We start from the raw sequence: 16,875 nt of genomic DNA on the forward strand, positions 1-16,875 counted from the left end.
GTGATCAAAGTTACCAGAACAGATAATAAACTTCATATTTACTTGTATTTTCTAAAACTTTCCCCTTTATTGACTGATGTTGGTTTGATGCGCTGGCACAATGTGTTAGCAGTGTGTTTTGGGATGTTAAGGACTTAAAGTAAATTGTCAGACAGAATGTTCATGTAATGGACAGAAAAAATGTTCAGTTATTTTTTTTAAGTAAAAATAAAAAGGGATCTCCCATTAACTCACATCAACATGCCTTTTGTAATCATGTAGTCCCCCACGGGCAACGCTAAAATCTGTACAGCGGGCAAGACTTTCATTGTTTTTTACCTTTACCAGACATGGATATACTTTAGAGTAGTTAGAGGTGAAATGAGTTTTAATGGGAGCCATGTCCAGGAGGAGAAAAAAAACACTGCCCGCCCACACTAAAAACTGATTTTTAAAGTTTTTAGTGAGATAAGAACTCACAGGCCAATCAGAACCCTCTCTGTTTTGCATAATCACAGGAGTGGAACACATTTCTCTCCCTCTCACTTTCTTTCACACATGCGATTGGGAGAAAAAAGTCTGTGTCGCCTGTGTGCACGTTTTTGTTTAATCTTGGGAAACTCGTTCTAGATTCTGGGAGATTTTATATGATTTGTGGGCATCAGGGAGCCGTTATTGATATGCGGTAGACTCACACACACACACACACACACACACACACACACACACACACACACACACACACACACACACACACACACACACACACACACACACACAAACACACACACAAACACTGTCCCTGTGGAGAAGTATTGCCAGAAGAACCAGACTCTTACAGTGTGACCTTTTGGCACAATTCCAGTTGTGGGCCATAACCACAGGAAGTAGGGGGGCTGATGCTGCTGCAGCCTGATGACATGAGTATGACATCTGTATCTGTATTATCTCTATCTGTATATCTGTAATTATAAAAAAAGACAAAACATACACATTTAAATGAGCTGGTTTGGTCAGGCCTAATTCTTGTTAAAAGACTCTTTTTTTCTCCTTTTGAAGCTCTAAATTTCTTCTCTAAATGTCTTCTGTCAGGTAAAACCACAGAACACTAAAACTCAGAGCTGTTCACTGTTTAAACAGGTAATCTTACAGATCACACCTGAACAACAAGAAATACAGCACCTGACAGTCACATGTTACAGTATTTTTGCTCTCTTAAAAATGGAGGTGTGGTTTAAATTAAATGCATTTTGTTTTGATTTGCTAAACATTTAGGCTAAGACATAAAAGCTGAAAGTCTGAAATTATCATCTTACATTCATTACTGATTTCAAACACAGATATTATCAGAGGGTCTTTGTGAACTTGTGAGTTGACGAGTTGACGATCCATGACGATTGTGATTTTTATTATTTTTTAAATATATATAGTATCTAATCTCAACCAGTGAATTGCAAACATATTTACCCTTTGATTACCCAAATATAAACATTAATAATCAATACAAGTTAATAAAACATAAAAAAACATTTCAATGGGATATGTGTTGTTTTAATAACACCAGTAGTTTGTAAAAACTGTTCACATAGAAAAATCCAAAACATGTGGGTGTTGAAGTTTGGCATGTCTAAGTCTGAGTTTCGGTTAGTAAATAAAAATGCCAGGTATTCACCTGTTCAGATCCTCCTTTTCAAAAGCTCCTCCTCTCTACACGTCTACCTGCTGGAGAAACTGAAATTCATACTGTCACTCTGCTGATCCTCGCTCTCATCACCTCACCTCTTCTAATAGACCCTGATAAATACTCTTATCTACCAACTCTGACCTTTTCAACCATCTCTCTGAAGACATCTGAAGACGCTGGAATAAAGACTACAGGATCTGACTGAGAACTCCCTGCTGTGTTCAGTACAGAAATCTTTAAACTGAAAGAGACGATCAGACAGAAGAAACCTTTAGAAGAAGAGACCAGCAGCTGAAGATGGCATCTAAAAGCTCTAAACCAGATGAAGATCTGTTGTGCTGTGTGTGCTGTGAAGTCTTCACTGATCCGGTTCTGCTGTCGTGTTCCCACAGTGTGTGTAGAACCTGTCTGCAGCAGTTCTGGAGGAGTAAGGGGTCTAGAGAATGTCCAGTTTGTAGAAGAAGATCCTCTAAAGAGAATCCGCCTCTCAACCGAGCTCTGAAGAACCTGTGTGAAGCTTTTCTAGAGAAAGAGAGCCGACAGAGATCTTCAGCAGGGTCTGAGGGGGTCTGCAGTCTGCACAATGAGACACTCAAGCTCTTCTGTGTGGATGATCAGCAGCCTGTGTGTGTGGTGTGTCATCTATCTAAAGAACATAAAACACACAACTGCTGTCCAATAGATGAAGTTGTGACTGACTGTAAGGTAGGATATTAGTTCTAGTATTTCTATTTCTGAACTGTATAAAGTCTTTCTCAGTTCAGAACCAGATCAACCTGTTATGTGAGTTAGAGGTGGAATCTGTAAGTGGGTGTGGTTTCAGGCCAGAGAGCAGAAAGTATGAGTGAATCATTAATCCATAATGATAAAATTATAAAAAGCTGAGTTTAATTTACTGAACAGTAAAATCCTCTGATCTTCAGTCGTTCTCTCTGTGATCACATTTATATTTCTGTTCAAATGTTGAAGGAATTCACTAAACTACACTGTGGTTCAATTCCAGACTAAACTCCAGACTGCTTTGGAGCCTCTACAGAAGAACCTGAAAGTCTTAGAGGAAGCTAAACGAGACTATGATCAAACAGCAGCCCACATTAAGGTGATCCATCATCTTGAACTGTCAGTCATGTTCAGGGGCGTAGCAGCAAATTCGGGGCCCTGTACACTCTCAGTGACAGTGGGCCCCTATCCATGCCAGTACACAAGGAACGTGAGCAAAAATTTTCATGGGCCCCTCTCTCTACTTGGGCCCTGGGTGGTCAGGTCCACTTTTCCCCCCACTACCACGCCCATGGTCATGTTGTTAAGATCATGTTAGTGATGAGTGTTCACTTATCCTGTAGGTGGTAAATGCTTGTAGAACATCTGTTAGAGTTTGTGTTTCCTAATCGTCTCTCATTCCAGACGCAGACCCAGCACACAGAGAGACAGATAAAGCAGGAGTTTGAGAAGCTTCACCAGTTTCTAAGAGATGAAGAAGCAGTGAGGATAGCTGCACTGAAGGAGGAAGAGGAGCAGAAGAGTCAGATGATGAGGAGGAAGATTGAGGAGATGAATGAAGAAATATCATCTCATTCAGACACAATCAGAAACATAGAGAAGGAGATGGAAGCTGAAGACATTCAATTCTTAAAGGTAAGAGTCTCTTTACCATCTCCCTCTCTATCTCTCTCTCATACTGGTGAGTGTTTGATTAGTGTGGGCGGGGCTTTAGACATTCATTTCTTCCTCAATTTTATCTGAAATCCTCCTGAAAAGACTCTTCATTAAAAAAAATATTCTCTTTATTTCTCCTCTCAGAACTTCAAGTCTACAGAGAAACAGTAAGTCAGTGTCAGATCACCCATTTAATATAATGATTAATTTAAATCTAAAGTATATTTGATTGATGGTAAATATGAATGTATGATAATGAAATGAAGGTGAATAAGGATTGTGTGATAATGTTGTAGTAATGAGAACAGTAGCAGAAATATTGACTTGAGTCAACAAATGTAATAAAATATTGATGTTTATGTAAATAAATTACAGGCTGTTAACTTTATACAGTGAAATATTTCACACAGTTTTATATTTTCAGAGTTCAGCGCTCACCAAAGCATCCAGAGAAGACATCAGGAGCTCTGATCAATGTAGCCAAACACCTTTCCAACCTGAAGTTCAGAGTGTGGGAGAAGATGCAGGAGATTATCCAGTACAGTAAGTTGTGTTTCTCTTAGGGTTGATCTCTCAGATACAGTCTGATTCTGGACTGATTCCTGCAGATGTTCTGAGTCTCCATGTTTTCTACATTGATCTGCAGCAACAATCCAGTAGAAAGATCTAGAACATTCAGTTCCTTGAAAAAGTATTCATACCAATTAACCTTTCCACATTTTCACATTTTCCCCACAAATATTAATAAATATAATATATAAAGTATTTTATTGGGATTTTATGTGATAGATCAACACAGAGTAGTAAGTAATTATAAAGTGAAAAGACAAAAAAGTGTAAGGTGCATTTGTATTCAGGAAATTGTATTCTGATACTCCTGAGTGAAATCCAGTGTGACCAATTGTCTTCAGAAGTCACCTAATTAAATAAAAAATAGACTCCACCTGTGTGTAATTTATTGTTAATAACTAGCCCTTCTGTGAAGGCCTCAGAGGTTTATTGGAGAACATTAGTGATAAAACAGCATCATGAAAACCAAGAAACATACCAGAGAGCATGTTCCTTTGCTATAAACCAAATTTAAAGCAAGCCTAAAGTTGTGTTTGCACACCAAGTAAGGAAACACAGAAGAAGGTGGAAGAAGGTGATCTGGCCAGGTGGGACCAAATTTCCACTTTTGGCCTAAATGCAAAGTGCCACACATCCCCCTGGAAACACCATCACTACTGTGAAACATGGTGGTGGCAGCATCATCGTTTTGGATGATATTCTTCAGCAGGGACGGTAGGTAGGTAAATACAGGGCAGTCCTGAAAAAAGAATCAATCATTTAAAACCTGTTGGAGGCTACAAAAGACTTGAGAGTGGGGCGAAGCTTCACATTATAGCAGAACAATGACCCTAAACATACAGTCAGAACTACAATTAAATGGTTTAGATCAAATAATATTCATGTGTTAGAATGGACCAGTCAAAATCCTGATCTAAATCCTATTGAGCTTCTGTGACAATTGTTGTTCAAAGAAACTCTCAATCGTACCTGTCTGATCTTGAGCAATTTTGCAAAGAAGAATAAGCAAAAATCTCTTCAGATGCACCAAGCTGGTAGAGACAAACCCCAAAGACTCTACCAAGTATTGATGTAGGGGGGGTGTATATTTTCCACATCACATTTTTATAAATAAATGAATATATTCATTATTAAAATGGTCACTGCTGCTTTTTCTTCCTCTAATTAGTCGACTGCTCTCCATGATAGCGGCTAGTGGAAGTGCTAGTCTATTAGTCGTCTATGCAACTCCTAGTACATACTGGTTTGGGATGAGTATGTACTGCTCACTCGGTAAAGCCAGGCCCCAGCTTTTCCCTTCCAAAACGTGCCACCGGAAGTGTGCTGCTGAGGGATGAGAGGACCATTTGAGCGAAGCTATCCATTCACTTCCATTCATTTCGGGGTGTCTTTGAACCAATAATAAATGTATTTCCGAGCTGTTTTCGATTATGACACGGACCATGTTCTTTTTTTTTACAAAGAACGGATTTTCTGCCATTTGATCCATAAGATTAATGATCTGTTCATAGCTTTAGAAAATAACATTTTTATACAACTATGCTAACGATGACGTAAAAAACCACAACCCAAAATACCGTGCTGTAATATTTGGAGAAGTTGCTCCTCTTAATTTAAAAGTACAGAGCTGATTGAATTAGAACAGGGTCAAAGTAACCTCTTATTATGCAAATATAATACTACTACTAACAGTGATAATACATTGTAGATAGTAAGATAGCAGTAAATAGAAGTAAGATAGACTATGAGAATTATAATGTATAGATATAACCATAATTTATATTACACATTTATTATTATCATTACAGAGTTTCTAAATGCTTGTTATATAGACACACTATGAATATTCTTCAGTAAATCCGTGGACTAATATTGGGTATCAGTAATTCTAGTCTATATCTGCTGTTCATTCAATAAAAGCCTCATTCTGGGACTAAATGGAGCTTTTCTCACTGTGGACTGAATAGGTCTGTGCAGCTCCTATAAACAGTACGGTTGTTTGCACGGCATTTGGAAGATTCGCGTCATGCTGGCGCCTGCGCAATCTCTCACTTTCCTGGTTAACGCCCCACGAGAAGCCAATCAGGAAGTGACGCGATTGGCCTCACCTGGCTCCGTTGAAATCAGCGGGATGGCTTGGTCCAGTTAATATATGCTGTCAATGGGTAAAGCAGTATGCTCTATCAGTATGCAGTCTGCAGACTGCAGTCTGCAGTATCCATGCAACCTCAAACACACTACATCCACCATCATACTTCTGATTCTCTTTACCTCTCACCTCTCCTTACCAGCACCAACATTTACACAACTTTTACCCAAACTCATTTTATTAAAATACCCTCAATCATCAGCTTTATTTAATCAATAAAAGCCCAACCAGTCCTGTTTAATATATAAGTACTGACTGTAAACAACATTTAAAATGTATATATATATATATATATATATATATATATATATATATATATAGAGAGAGAGCTTGTAGATTAATAAATAATTCAACAAAATAACAATTTGAAGAAAATTAGGGTCTAAAGTTTCAGAGATAAATACCAAAATGTTCATTAATTCTTGTTTTACCATTTTTACCACGTTAGCTAGCTAGTTAACAAAACATTTACATTTACATTTATGGAATTTAGCAGACACCCTTATCCAGAGCGACTTACAGCAGTGCTTCGATGTTTCTTCAAATATCCAAAGCTAGTTTGTAGACTAGGATCAAGAGATACACAAAGCTTGATCATGTTTAGAACCCCAAGAACCTTTTTTTTTCTTTTTTTTCTTTTTTTGGATTAGTCTAGGAACTCTTTGAAAAGATGTGTCTTCAGTCGACGTTTGAAGACCGCGAGTGACTCTGCTGTTCTGACAACAAACATGATGTTTCATTCTGTTCTCTCTCCTCAGCTCCTGTTACTCTGGACCCCAACACTGCCCACCCACACCTCCACCTGTCTGATGATCTCACTGCTGTAGAAATGAGACTCCAGAAATCATCAGTTCCTGATAATCCAGAGAGATTTGATAAGTACTTGTGTGTTCTGGGTTCTGAGGGTTTTAACTCAGGGACACACTGCTGGGACATCCAGGTTGGAGAACGTGATTCCTGGGAACTGGGTTTGATCCCAGAATCTGTAACAAGAAAGGGAGGCTCTTTTTGGGATTCAGTGTGGAGGCTGTGTTACAATAAAAGCAATGATAAATACAGGATACGCTGCCCAGGACAGTCAGGTCTCTCCCTCACCCCTAAAGAGAAGCTGCAGAGGGTCAGAGTGCAGCTGGACTGGGACAGGGGGAAACTGACCTTCACTGATCTTCTAACCAACACACACCTGCACACTATAACACACACTTTCACTGAGAGACTTTTACCTCTTTTCTGGAATAGGTCTGATTATCCTCTGAAGATTTTACCAGTGAAAATGTCAGTAACAGTGGAACAGCACAGTTAAAGTTAACTCTGCTCAGAATCAACATTTATACAGGTAGTGAGTTTATAAATTATGTTAATCATAATGTCATTACATGTATATTTTAAATAACGTATCTGTATCATTATATTCTAATGTGTTCGTGAAAGTATATGTGTATAAAAGTGTATGATATAAATGAAATGTTCTATGTGATTAATAAAGGGAATGTATTTTAATTAATTCTCTGTGTTTAAAAGATTGTAGAAAAAACAGTGACTGTATAAAAACAGCAGCACAACATTTTTGAAAAATGTAGCCACCATTTTTCATAATTCTGCTACACTGTGAGATGGTGAGGTTACACTCAATACACACACACACAGGGGCCGTGGATAAAAAAAATAATTAAATCGAATGAAGCATATACCAGATTTCTGTAATTCGAGCAAAAGTTTTTTTATGCGCAATAAGACAAGAAGCTCGGAGGGAAAGGAGCATTTTTCTCTCTTGATCTGTTACAGGGGTGCGGTGAATATAATCAGTTATCTACATTTATAACCTGCTGATAATAATGCACTAGTGTTACAAGTAGATGTACAGTGTGCAGATTTTGCCGTGGTGGTGGAATCTCCACAGCACGTGGGGGAGAGCCGACCGTGGCGTTGGTTCCCACGCCGAGAGACGCCTGCCGTGAGTGTAGAGCACGTGCAGTCCTTCGCGGAGCTTATTTACCAAGAATATAGACAAATACACTCAATTCCAGACATGAAAAAGGACACAAACATTTTACTGAGGCAGGATGACTGTGTGTGTGTTATTAAAACCAGATCAAAACAAAGTTATGATGTTATTTCTCAATAACATTCAGCCAGCCTCCAAGGAAATGCACCCCTTCTTAAATCTGGTTAAATGATTGTTACTTTTATGATAGATTTAATCTATATTTGATTCTTTTAGCAAGAAAACAAACACATATAGCTATAACAAGTTTAATAAAGCTTTAACAAGTTTATCATTATTATATTTTTTTATTTGAAGCTTGTGGCGTGTTCCTGGGCAGGATACTGTGATTTGGAAATGTGCAAATATTCAGGCCATTTTATCAGATATAGAAACAGAATAATTGTAGGAAACATGTTGGAATAAATAATCAAATTGATCCAAATTATTATATGAAATGCCCATTTACTAAACATCTTAAAACATTGTATTAACACTAGACCAGCTATTTTGATTTTATATAGTGTTACATAATTAAAGCAGCTCTTATATGAGCCATTCATAGACAACTTTCACACATTGCATTACTTTTGTATTATCTTTATTTCATTTTACAGTGTACATTTGGACCTAAAACTTATAGCTGTATATTTATAAAATTATACTTCTGTACATTATATTATTGTTGAAAATAAGAAATTAATAAACAGTTTCACATTGCATCATAACTTTGTTTTGATCTGGTTTTAATAACACACATACAGTTATCCTGCATCAGTAAAATGCTTGTTTCCTTTATTCGTGGCTGGAATTGAATGTATTTGTCTATATTGTTGGTCAATAAGCTCCGCGAAAACCTGCGCGCGCTCTTCACACACGGCAGGCGTCTCTGCACACTGTACATCTAACTGTAACACTAGTGCATTATTATCAGCAGGTTATAAATGTAGATAACTGATTATCATCACCACACCCCTGTAACAGCTCAAGAGAGAAAAATTCTTGTCTGAGTGCGCATAAAAAAAAAATTCACTCGAATTACAGAAAACGTGAGAAAATATCAATCTGCCAAAGTCAGAGTGTACCTGGCTCTTAAAGGTAAGTGACACGCCGATTGGTTTATTTTATGTTATGCTCAAAACACACCCATGGTTAATTAAGAGACTTAGTACATCGTTAGAACTAGTACACAATTAGTACTCACAATACCAAATACATACTGACACACTGCGGTTGACAGCTTGTCTATAGATCACTTAAATAGGACCCAAAGTCTTGGAGATTCTACAGACGTAAAAACAATTCGTCTATTTGTTAAGTGGAAGTGGTATCACAAATAATTTTGTTTCAACAGTTATTAGTGATTTGGAAACTCTTGCTACTCAGTAAGGACACTTGAAGTTGTTTAATGTGACATTAAATTTCAAGTCTCCAGTGGTGTGAAAAATGATGCTCCACTCCTCCTTTTCTAGTTCTTATCTATGATGAATCCTTTTATCTATATTTTATTGAGAACATCTTTTTTATTTAATCGTGAGTGCTCTTCTGCTAGAGTCAACATACTCAGAACTGACTGATCTTGATTACCAAAACACAGAGCAGCTATTGTAGAACTGAAAACTGGATATTATGACATGCTTAAGTAAGTTAACTCTTTGAGTTCAAGGCTCAGAGTAAAGTGTGTAAAATCAGCTTCCTGAATTACTCAGGATAATATTATTTCATATTTTTAAGTAATGCACTGGAAATAAACCAGCATTGCTGTTTTATCTGTGAGGATCTGGTTAGTTGTTAGTAGGATGAATGGATTGATTCTGGTTGCTTCTGGCTCGTAATAGAATACTGCTTTATGTAACATTTTTATATAGTTACATATTTTATAAGTTCATGACAGAACTTCTCTAGATGTTGAGGTTTATTTAATCAATTGTACGATTATTACAGTCTGACACCACTAGGTAGGGCTCTGAGCTGTACTCATATTTCTTTTGAGACATTGTTCTGTTTACAGATGAGAATTTCCTAATAAGGAAATTTGTGCCAGAATCCACAGCAATTAAAAAATAATTGAATGTGGAAAATCAAATGACAGGCTGATCCAACTTCAGTGGAATAGTGATTACTCTAATCACTTAAGTTAGCAGTTGTACAGCACACTGTGTTGATGGGACACTGAGAAAACCCAAAATGAACAGAAGCACAATCCAGTAAATCTCAGGAGTTTTTATAAATCATTCTTTTTACAGTGTTAAAAAATAGGTCAGGATATGCTCTGGTATGCTGTGTTAGTGTGGGTCAACTCTGTGATGTAAACCAGCCAAGGTTTCCAGGATGATAAACAGGATAGTAAAACAACATTAGAACATTTTCCCTCCAACAGAAATCACTCACCTACTATTTACACATCAAACAATGATATGAAATATTAAATAGTTGCACTCTGTGATTTTAAGCTCTTTAAAGAACAGTATCAGTATATAATTTAAATATTTTAAATTAAAGTGATAGAATAGAGCATCTGACTGACCCCTCATTTCTAAACCATAAAGAGAGGAATACGAATTTGTGATTATAAAATAAAATGTTCCTCACTGGATACAACTTTAATCTGATTTACAGAAACTGATCATCTTGACTCATCTGAGAGCTCCTTGTTTCAGGTTGGTGATGAACTGATGCCATCTAGTGTAGAAATTCCACAGTTAGAATAGAGCACCTGACTGACTCCTCCTTTTTCAAAGCCCCGCCTCCTCTACACTCCCTCTACCTGTTGGAGGAAGAGAATCTCATACTGTCACTCTGATCTTTCTTCATTCTGCATTCACTTCACTCAGAAACACCAATCAGAAGCTTTTAAACACGGACTGGATGGTTCTGGTTCTGGATGTGTGGTTCTGAAAGGATCTAGAACTCAGTGGGATAAAGATCTACAGCAGCTGATTCTCTCCTGTGCTGATCTGATCATTCCAGACGTCCTGAAAGAGAAAGAGAAGTTTGGACTGAAGGAGCGTTACAGAGGAACAGCACAGCAGCAGTTGGAGGAAATGGCTGCTAAATACCCTCTTTCAGAAGAAGAGCTTTCATGTCCTGTGTGCTGTGAGATCTTCAGGGATCCGGTGGTTCTGTTGTGTTCCCACAGTGTGTGTAGAACCTGTCTGCAGCAGTTCTGGAAGACTAAGGGCTCTCAAGAATGTCCAGTTTGTAGAAGAAAGCTTTAAAAAAAAGTATTTCGGAACAAGGAAAAATAATACACTTTCCGACACTCTGTGCTACCTAGCTTCAAAAACACAACGTCAAATTTGAAGAAACGTTTGGAGTCGCAGTGGCACACTTACAGAACAGGTCTCAAAGGTGGAGCAAAGCTTCCAGTAAAGTGAGTTTTGGCAAAGCTGTAATGTTGAGGCGGCAGGTGTGTGTATGAGGTGTGTTATTGGTAGCTGCTTTAAGTAACTAATACAGTAACTTAAAAGTAACTTAGTTACTTTTAAAATCAAGTAATCCATAAAATAACTTTAAAGCAGTAATCAGTAATCAAATTACTTTTTCAAAGTAACTATGCTATCACTGCTCGTTACACACATGGATGCGCCACAGTGCACTGACTCACACCTTCACAGTGTAAACTGCAGGCCAGAGGCACAGAAGTGCTGCACCATTAAAATACCAATAAGCCAATGTTAGAGCACACCAGACTCTTAAAGGAAATGTTAAGTGGTGTATTGGTGTATTTCACATTACGCCCAAAACACCCATAATTAATGAAAAGAATTAGTACATGCCTTGCATGTTTCGAGCTGCACACAGCTTACTTTTCCCTGTCGTTATGATAGCAAGGACACACTGACACGCCCTAAATCAAGCTGAACAGTGCATGATATGACTGCTTGCCTATAGATCACTAAAGTAAACCATACACTATCTCAGTGATATTTCTGAGTTTACCTGTGTTCATTTATAGATATGCTTTCCTGAACTTAGTGATTACACCAGAAACTAATTTTAATATATTGCATTTTACTGTTTTTAAATTATATGAAACGGTAGCAGGGTGCACTATGAAGGAAAAAAACAACTGTTTGTGTTGTAGACTAGTGTGCCTTAGGTGTGTGTATGTGTCAGAAGTGTGCGTGAAAAATAAGCGGAAAGAGAGAGAGAACCTCAGTGCCATTCTTAAAGCCAAAAGAAGGACAGCAGAGAATTATTAAAAAACACTAGGTGCCCTATTTTAGTGATCTATAGTGCACCGGTCAGTTGCGGATTGTGCAGCTTGATTTAGGGTGTCTTTGATATGTTTGTTTCCATGACTGGAAACACAAAAAAGGCATGTACTAATTCTCTTAATTAGTGCTTGGTGCATTTCTCTCATACCGCCATACCGCTAGGAGGCGCTGTGGAGCGCCGTGCAGAACAGCACAGTCAGAGAAGCTCACGCAGCTGTATGGAGCCAAACGCTGGTCTAGCTCCGCCCTGCCTGGAGAGCAATCACAACACCTCCTGCTTCTGTTTCTCTACATATGAGTGTTTTTATCCCAGTAAAATAGAGCAGTAACTACAGCCCTTTTAAATATATTAATACTAAAGCTTGAAGGATTATTTGAATGTATTTTATGACTGGAGAAAGAAGCGAATTGTGGCAGATTTAAATACTGTAATGCCTCCAATGGTTTCAGGAATAACATACAGTAAATTCATATTAAACTTGTGTTTTACTTGTGCAATAGAGCTTTTGAGAAATATCTCTTTAAATACTTAAACATTGAGTATTTTAGGTCCATTTATAGTGTTGTATATTTTTTAAAGGAAGTTGTGTTAACGTTGTTGGTGTATCTCTTTTTAAGGTCTGTTATTTATATTCTTCAGCTGTTCAGGCAGGTTGGCGAGTTTGTATTTATTTGGTTTGAATTGATTAATATACATTAATTTCATGCATTTTTTGAAACACATTCAAAAAGTTGTGAAATTAAAGCATTTAAACACTTTGTAATGATGCCATTTCTTCTCACAAAGTTTAAAAAAAGTGCTGAAGTGTTTCAGGTGTTATTTTATTCCATTTTTTTCATGCACAGCTGTGCAGCATGTGGGTTTGCATTGCTTTGTTGAAAATGCACATCCCTGTAAAGATCTTGGAAGTTGTCTTGCAGGTAGTATATACTGCTTTATGGTCTTAGTGTATTTTATTCAGCATTAATGCTCATTACTGCATCACAGTGGTGTACTGACAGATCCTCATACCATGATAACATCTGGCTTTTGGGCTTTTTGCTGATATCAGCCTGGATGGATCTTTTTAGCTTTGGTCCTTACAACGCTTGCAACGACTGACCTGATCAAATGCAGTTAATATGATGACTTGTGTGATGTAAATATGCTTAAATGTTTGTCATTTGTCGTGTAAGAGGCAGCTAATGGAATAAACAGTGGTATGGAAAATTTTGGGCACCCCTGATGTTTTCTTTATAAATCATTGGTTGTTCAGATCAGCACTTTCAGTTACATATCTCAAATATTAGAAGAACAGTGATATTTGAGAAGCGTTTTATTGATTTAAAGAACTGTAGCACTAATTATTGTAACACAAAATTAGTTTGGTAAGCTCATTGATCCTTAACCTAAATCCACAGGTGAATCCAATTATGAGAAAGGGTTAAAGTGGCCAATTTCAAGTTTTTCTCCTCTTTGTATCTTCTCTGAAGAGCAGCAACATGAGAGCATCAAAACAAATCTTAAATGACCTGAAAACTAAGACTATTCAACATCATGATTTAGAGAAAGGATATAAAAAGATATCTCAGAGATTTCAACTGTCAGTTTCCACTGTGAGGATCATAGTGAGGAAATGGAAGACCACAGGCACAGTTCTAGTTAAGGCCTGAAGTGGCAGAACAAGAAAAATCTCAGATAAGCAGAGGAGAAGGATGGTCAGAACAGTCATAGTCAACCCACAGACCTCCAGAGCTCCAAACACCTACAACATCATCTTGCTGCAGATGGAATCACTGTGCATCATTCAACTATTCAGAGCACTTTGCACAAGGAGAGGCTGTATGGGAGAGTAATGCAGAAGAAGCCTTTTCTGAGCACACGCCACAAACAGAGTCGCTTGAGGTGTGCTAAAGCACATTTAGACAAGCCAGCTTTATTTTGGAATAAGGTTCTGTGGACTGATGAAACTAAAATTGAGTTATTTGGAGGACGACATGCATGGCAGAAAAAGAACACAACATTCCTAGACAAACACTTTAAGCTACCCACAGTAAAATTTGGTGGTGGTTCATCATGCTGTGGGGCTGTGTGATCAGTGCAGGTACTGGGAATCTTGTTAAAGTTGAGGGTTTCATGAATGCAGATTCTTAAAAACAATGTTCAAGAATCAGTGAGAAAGTTGAAGTTGTGCCGGGAATGGATACTTCAACAAGACAACGACCCTAAACACTGCTCAAAATCTGCTAAAGCATTCATGCAGAGGAACAAGTACAACGTTCGGGAATGATCATCTCAGTCCCCAGACCTGAATATTATTTTAAAATCACCAAACCTGACTGAACTGGAGATGTTTTGTAAAGACGAATGGTCCAAAATACCTTCAACCAGAAGACAGACTCACAGTGGACGCTATAGGAAGCGTTTAGAGGCTGTTATTTCTGCAATTTTCTTTTCTGTTGGGGTGCCCAAATTTCTGCGTCTGCCTAATTTTCTTATAGATATAATTATTGCACACTTTGTGTAAATCCTATAAACTTTATTTCACTTCTCACATATCACATTGTTTGTCTGCTATATGATATATTTAACTAAAATTGATGATCTGAGCGATCAATGATTTATAAAGGAAAATCATAAAAATTATCAGGGGTGCCCAAACTTTTTCATACCACTGCACTTATCAAACAATTTTACCACAGTACTAAAAATAACTGTTTTCAAAATTTTCAAATGAAACAACGTATGCACAGTTATGACATTAAATTGTATATTTCCAGCATATTTAACACTCTAACTTCTGTACTGTGAAAACAAGACTGAAACTTTTATGTTTCATAGTTTTTTTTCATTGGGCTTAAAGGTGATCTAGAATGGAAGCTTAATAATGAGGGTTCAATATATTGGTTTTAACTACAATCAAGTTTGCAGTAAACCACACACTGTGCTGACGGGACACTAAGAAAACCCAAAGTAAACATCAACACAATCCAGTAAAACTGAGTTGTTATTATACACTCTCAGTGTTACAGTGGTGGGTGATGCTCTCTGTGATGTAATCCAGCAAATAGCAGGCAGATATTACATATCATTCTTCATGAGCCCACCATAAAACATGTTTTATTCTGATATTAAAATAACAGGATGGTAAACAGGATAGGAAAAAACACATTTGAACATTTCCCTTCCACCAAAAGTCACTCATTTAATATTTACACATCATATTGTGACATCAAATTCTAAATAGTTCCACTCTGTTGCATTTCAGGCAGTTTTAAAGAACAGTATCAGTATATATTTTAAATATTTTAAGTAAAAGTGCTACAAGAGAGCGTCTGTCTGACCCCTTATTACTAAACCATTAGATTATAAAAAATATTCCCCTCTGGTTACAACTCTGATCTGAATCATCTTCACTCATCTGAGAGCTCCTTGTTTCAGATTAATGATGAACTGATGCCATCTAGTGTAGAAATCCCACAGTTAGAATAGAGCACCTGACTGACTCCTCCTTTTTCAAAGCCCCGCCTCCTCTACACTCCCTCTACCTGTTGGAGGAAGAGAATCTCACACTGTCACTCTGATCTTTCTTCATTCTTCATTCACTTCACTCAGAAACATCAATCAGAAGCTTTTAAACACGGACTGGATGTGTGGTTCTGAAAGTATGTAGAACGTAGTTAATGGGATAAAATGCAACGGCAGCTGATTCTCACCTGTTCATAAAATCTATACCAGAAATAGGTGATCAAAGTTACCAGAACAGATAATAAACTTTATATTTTCTAAAACTTTCCCCTTTATTGACTGATGTTGGTTTGATGCACTGGCACAATGTTTTTGAGTTAGCAGTGTGTATTGGGATGTTGAGGACTTAATTGGAAAAAGTAAATTGGCAGACAGAATGTTCATGTAATGGACAGAAAAAATGTTCAGTTATTTTTTAAAAGTAAAAATAAAAAGGGATCTCACACTAAATCACAGAAACATGCCTTTGGCAATCATTTAGTCCCCTGTGGGCAATACTACAATCTGTACAGCGGGCAAGACTAATTGGTTTTTACTTTTATCAGACGTGGATATACTTTAGAGTAGTTAGAGGTGAAATGAGTTTTGATGGGAGGCATGTCCAGGAGGAAAAAACAAAAAAACACTGCCCGCCCACACTAAAAAACTGATTGACTAACTCACTGGCCAATCAGAACCCTTTCTGTTTTGCATAATCACAGGAGTGGAACACATTTCTCTCCCCCTTACTTTCTTTCACATGTGATTGGGGGGAAAGTCTGTGTTTCCTGTGTGCACGTTTGTGTTCATTCTTGGGGAACTCGTTCTAGATTCTGGAAGATTTTATATGATTTGTGGGCATCAAGGAGCCGTTATTGATATGCAGTAGACCCCCCCACACACACACACACACACACACACACACACACAAACACTGTCCCTGTGGAGAAGTATTGCCAGTAGAACCAGAATTTTACAGTGTGACCTTTTGGCACAATTCCAGTTGTGAGCCATAATCGCAGGAAGTAGGGGGGCTGATGCTGCTGCAGCCTGATGACATGAGTATGACATCTGTATCTGTAATATCTCTATCTGTATATCTGTTGTTATAAAAAAAAAGACAAAACATACACATTTAAATGAGCT

General features: G+C 37.5%; 2 protein-coding genes across 3 annotated transcripts in view; both read left to right on the forward strand.

The window, feature by feature from the left end:
* LOC111188224 (E3 ubiquitin-protein ligase TRIM35-like) overlaps positions 1 to 16,875 on the forward strand; it is a 251,840-nt gene that overhangs the window by 12,970 nt on the left and 221,995 nt on the right. The gene's annotated exons all lie outside the window — the stretch shown is intronic.
* The window catches only part of LOC125780675 (nuclear factor 7, brain-like), a 237,157-nt gene continuing 222,026 nt past the window's right edge, over positions 1,745 to 16,875 (forward strand). Inside the window, exons 1-6 of one of the 2 annotated variants that reach the window (XM_049463238.1) lie at positions 1,745 to 2,368; positions 2,667 to 2,762; positions 3,068 to 3,298; positions 3,464 to 3,486; positions 3,744 to 3,862; positions 6,797 to 7,374. In XM_049463238.1, coding sequence (XP_049319195.1) covers positions 1,961 to 2,368; positions 2,667 to 2,762; positions 3,068 to 3,298; positions 3,464 to 3,486; positions 3,744 to 3,862; positions 6,797 to 7,341 — 1,422 coding nt within the window. In that variant the 5' untranslated portion in view covers positions 1,745 to 1,960 and the 3' untranslated portion in view covers positions 7,342 to 7,374. Of the gene's footprint in view, positions 2,369 to 2,666; positions 2,763 to 3,067; positions 3,299 to 3,463; positions 3,487 to 3,743; positions 3,863 to 6,796; positions 7,539 to 16,875 lie in introns of those variants that run through there. The other variant, XM_049463237.1, reaches the window with a different exon arrangement.

The sequence above is a fragment of the Astyanax mexicanus genome, chromosome 13, assembly GCF_023375975.1.
Source record: "Astyanax mexicanus isolate ESR-SI-001 chromosome 13, AstMex3_surface, whole genome shotgun sequence".
In the NCBI taxonomy this organism is placed as follows: Eukaryota; Metazoa; Chordata; class Actinopteri; order Characiformes; family Acestrorhamphidae; genus Astyanax; species Astyanax mexicanus.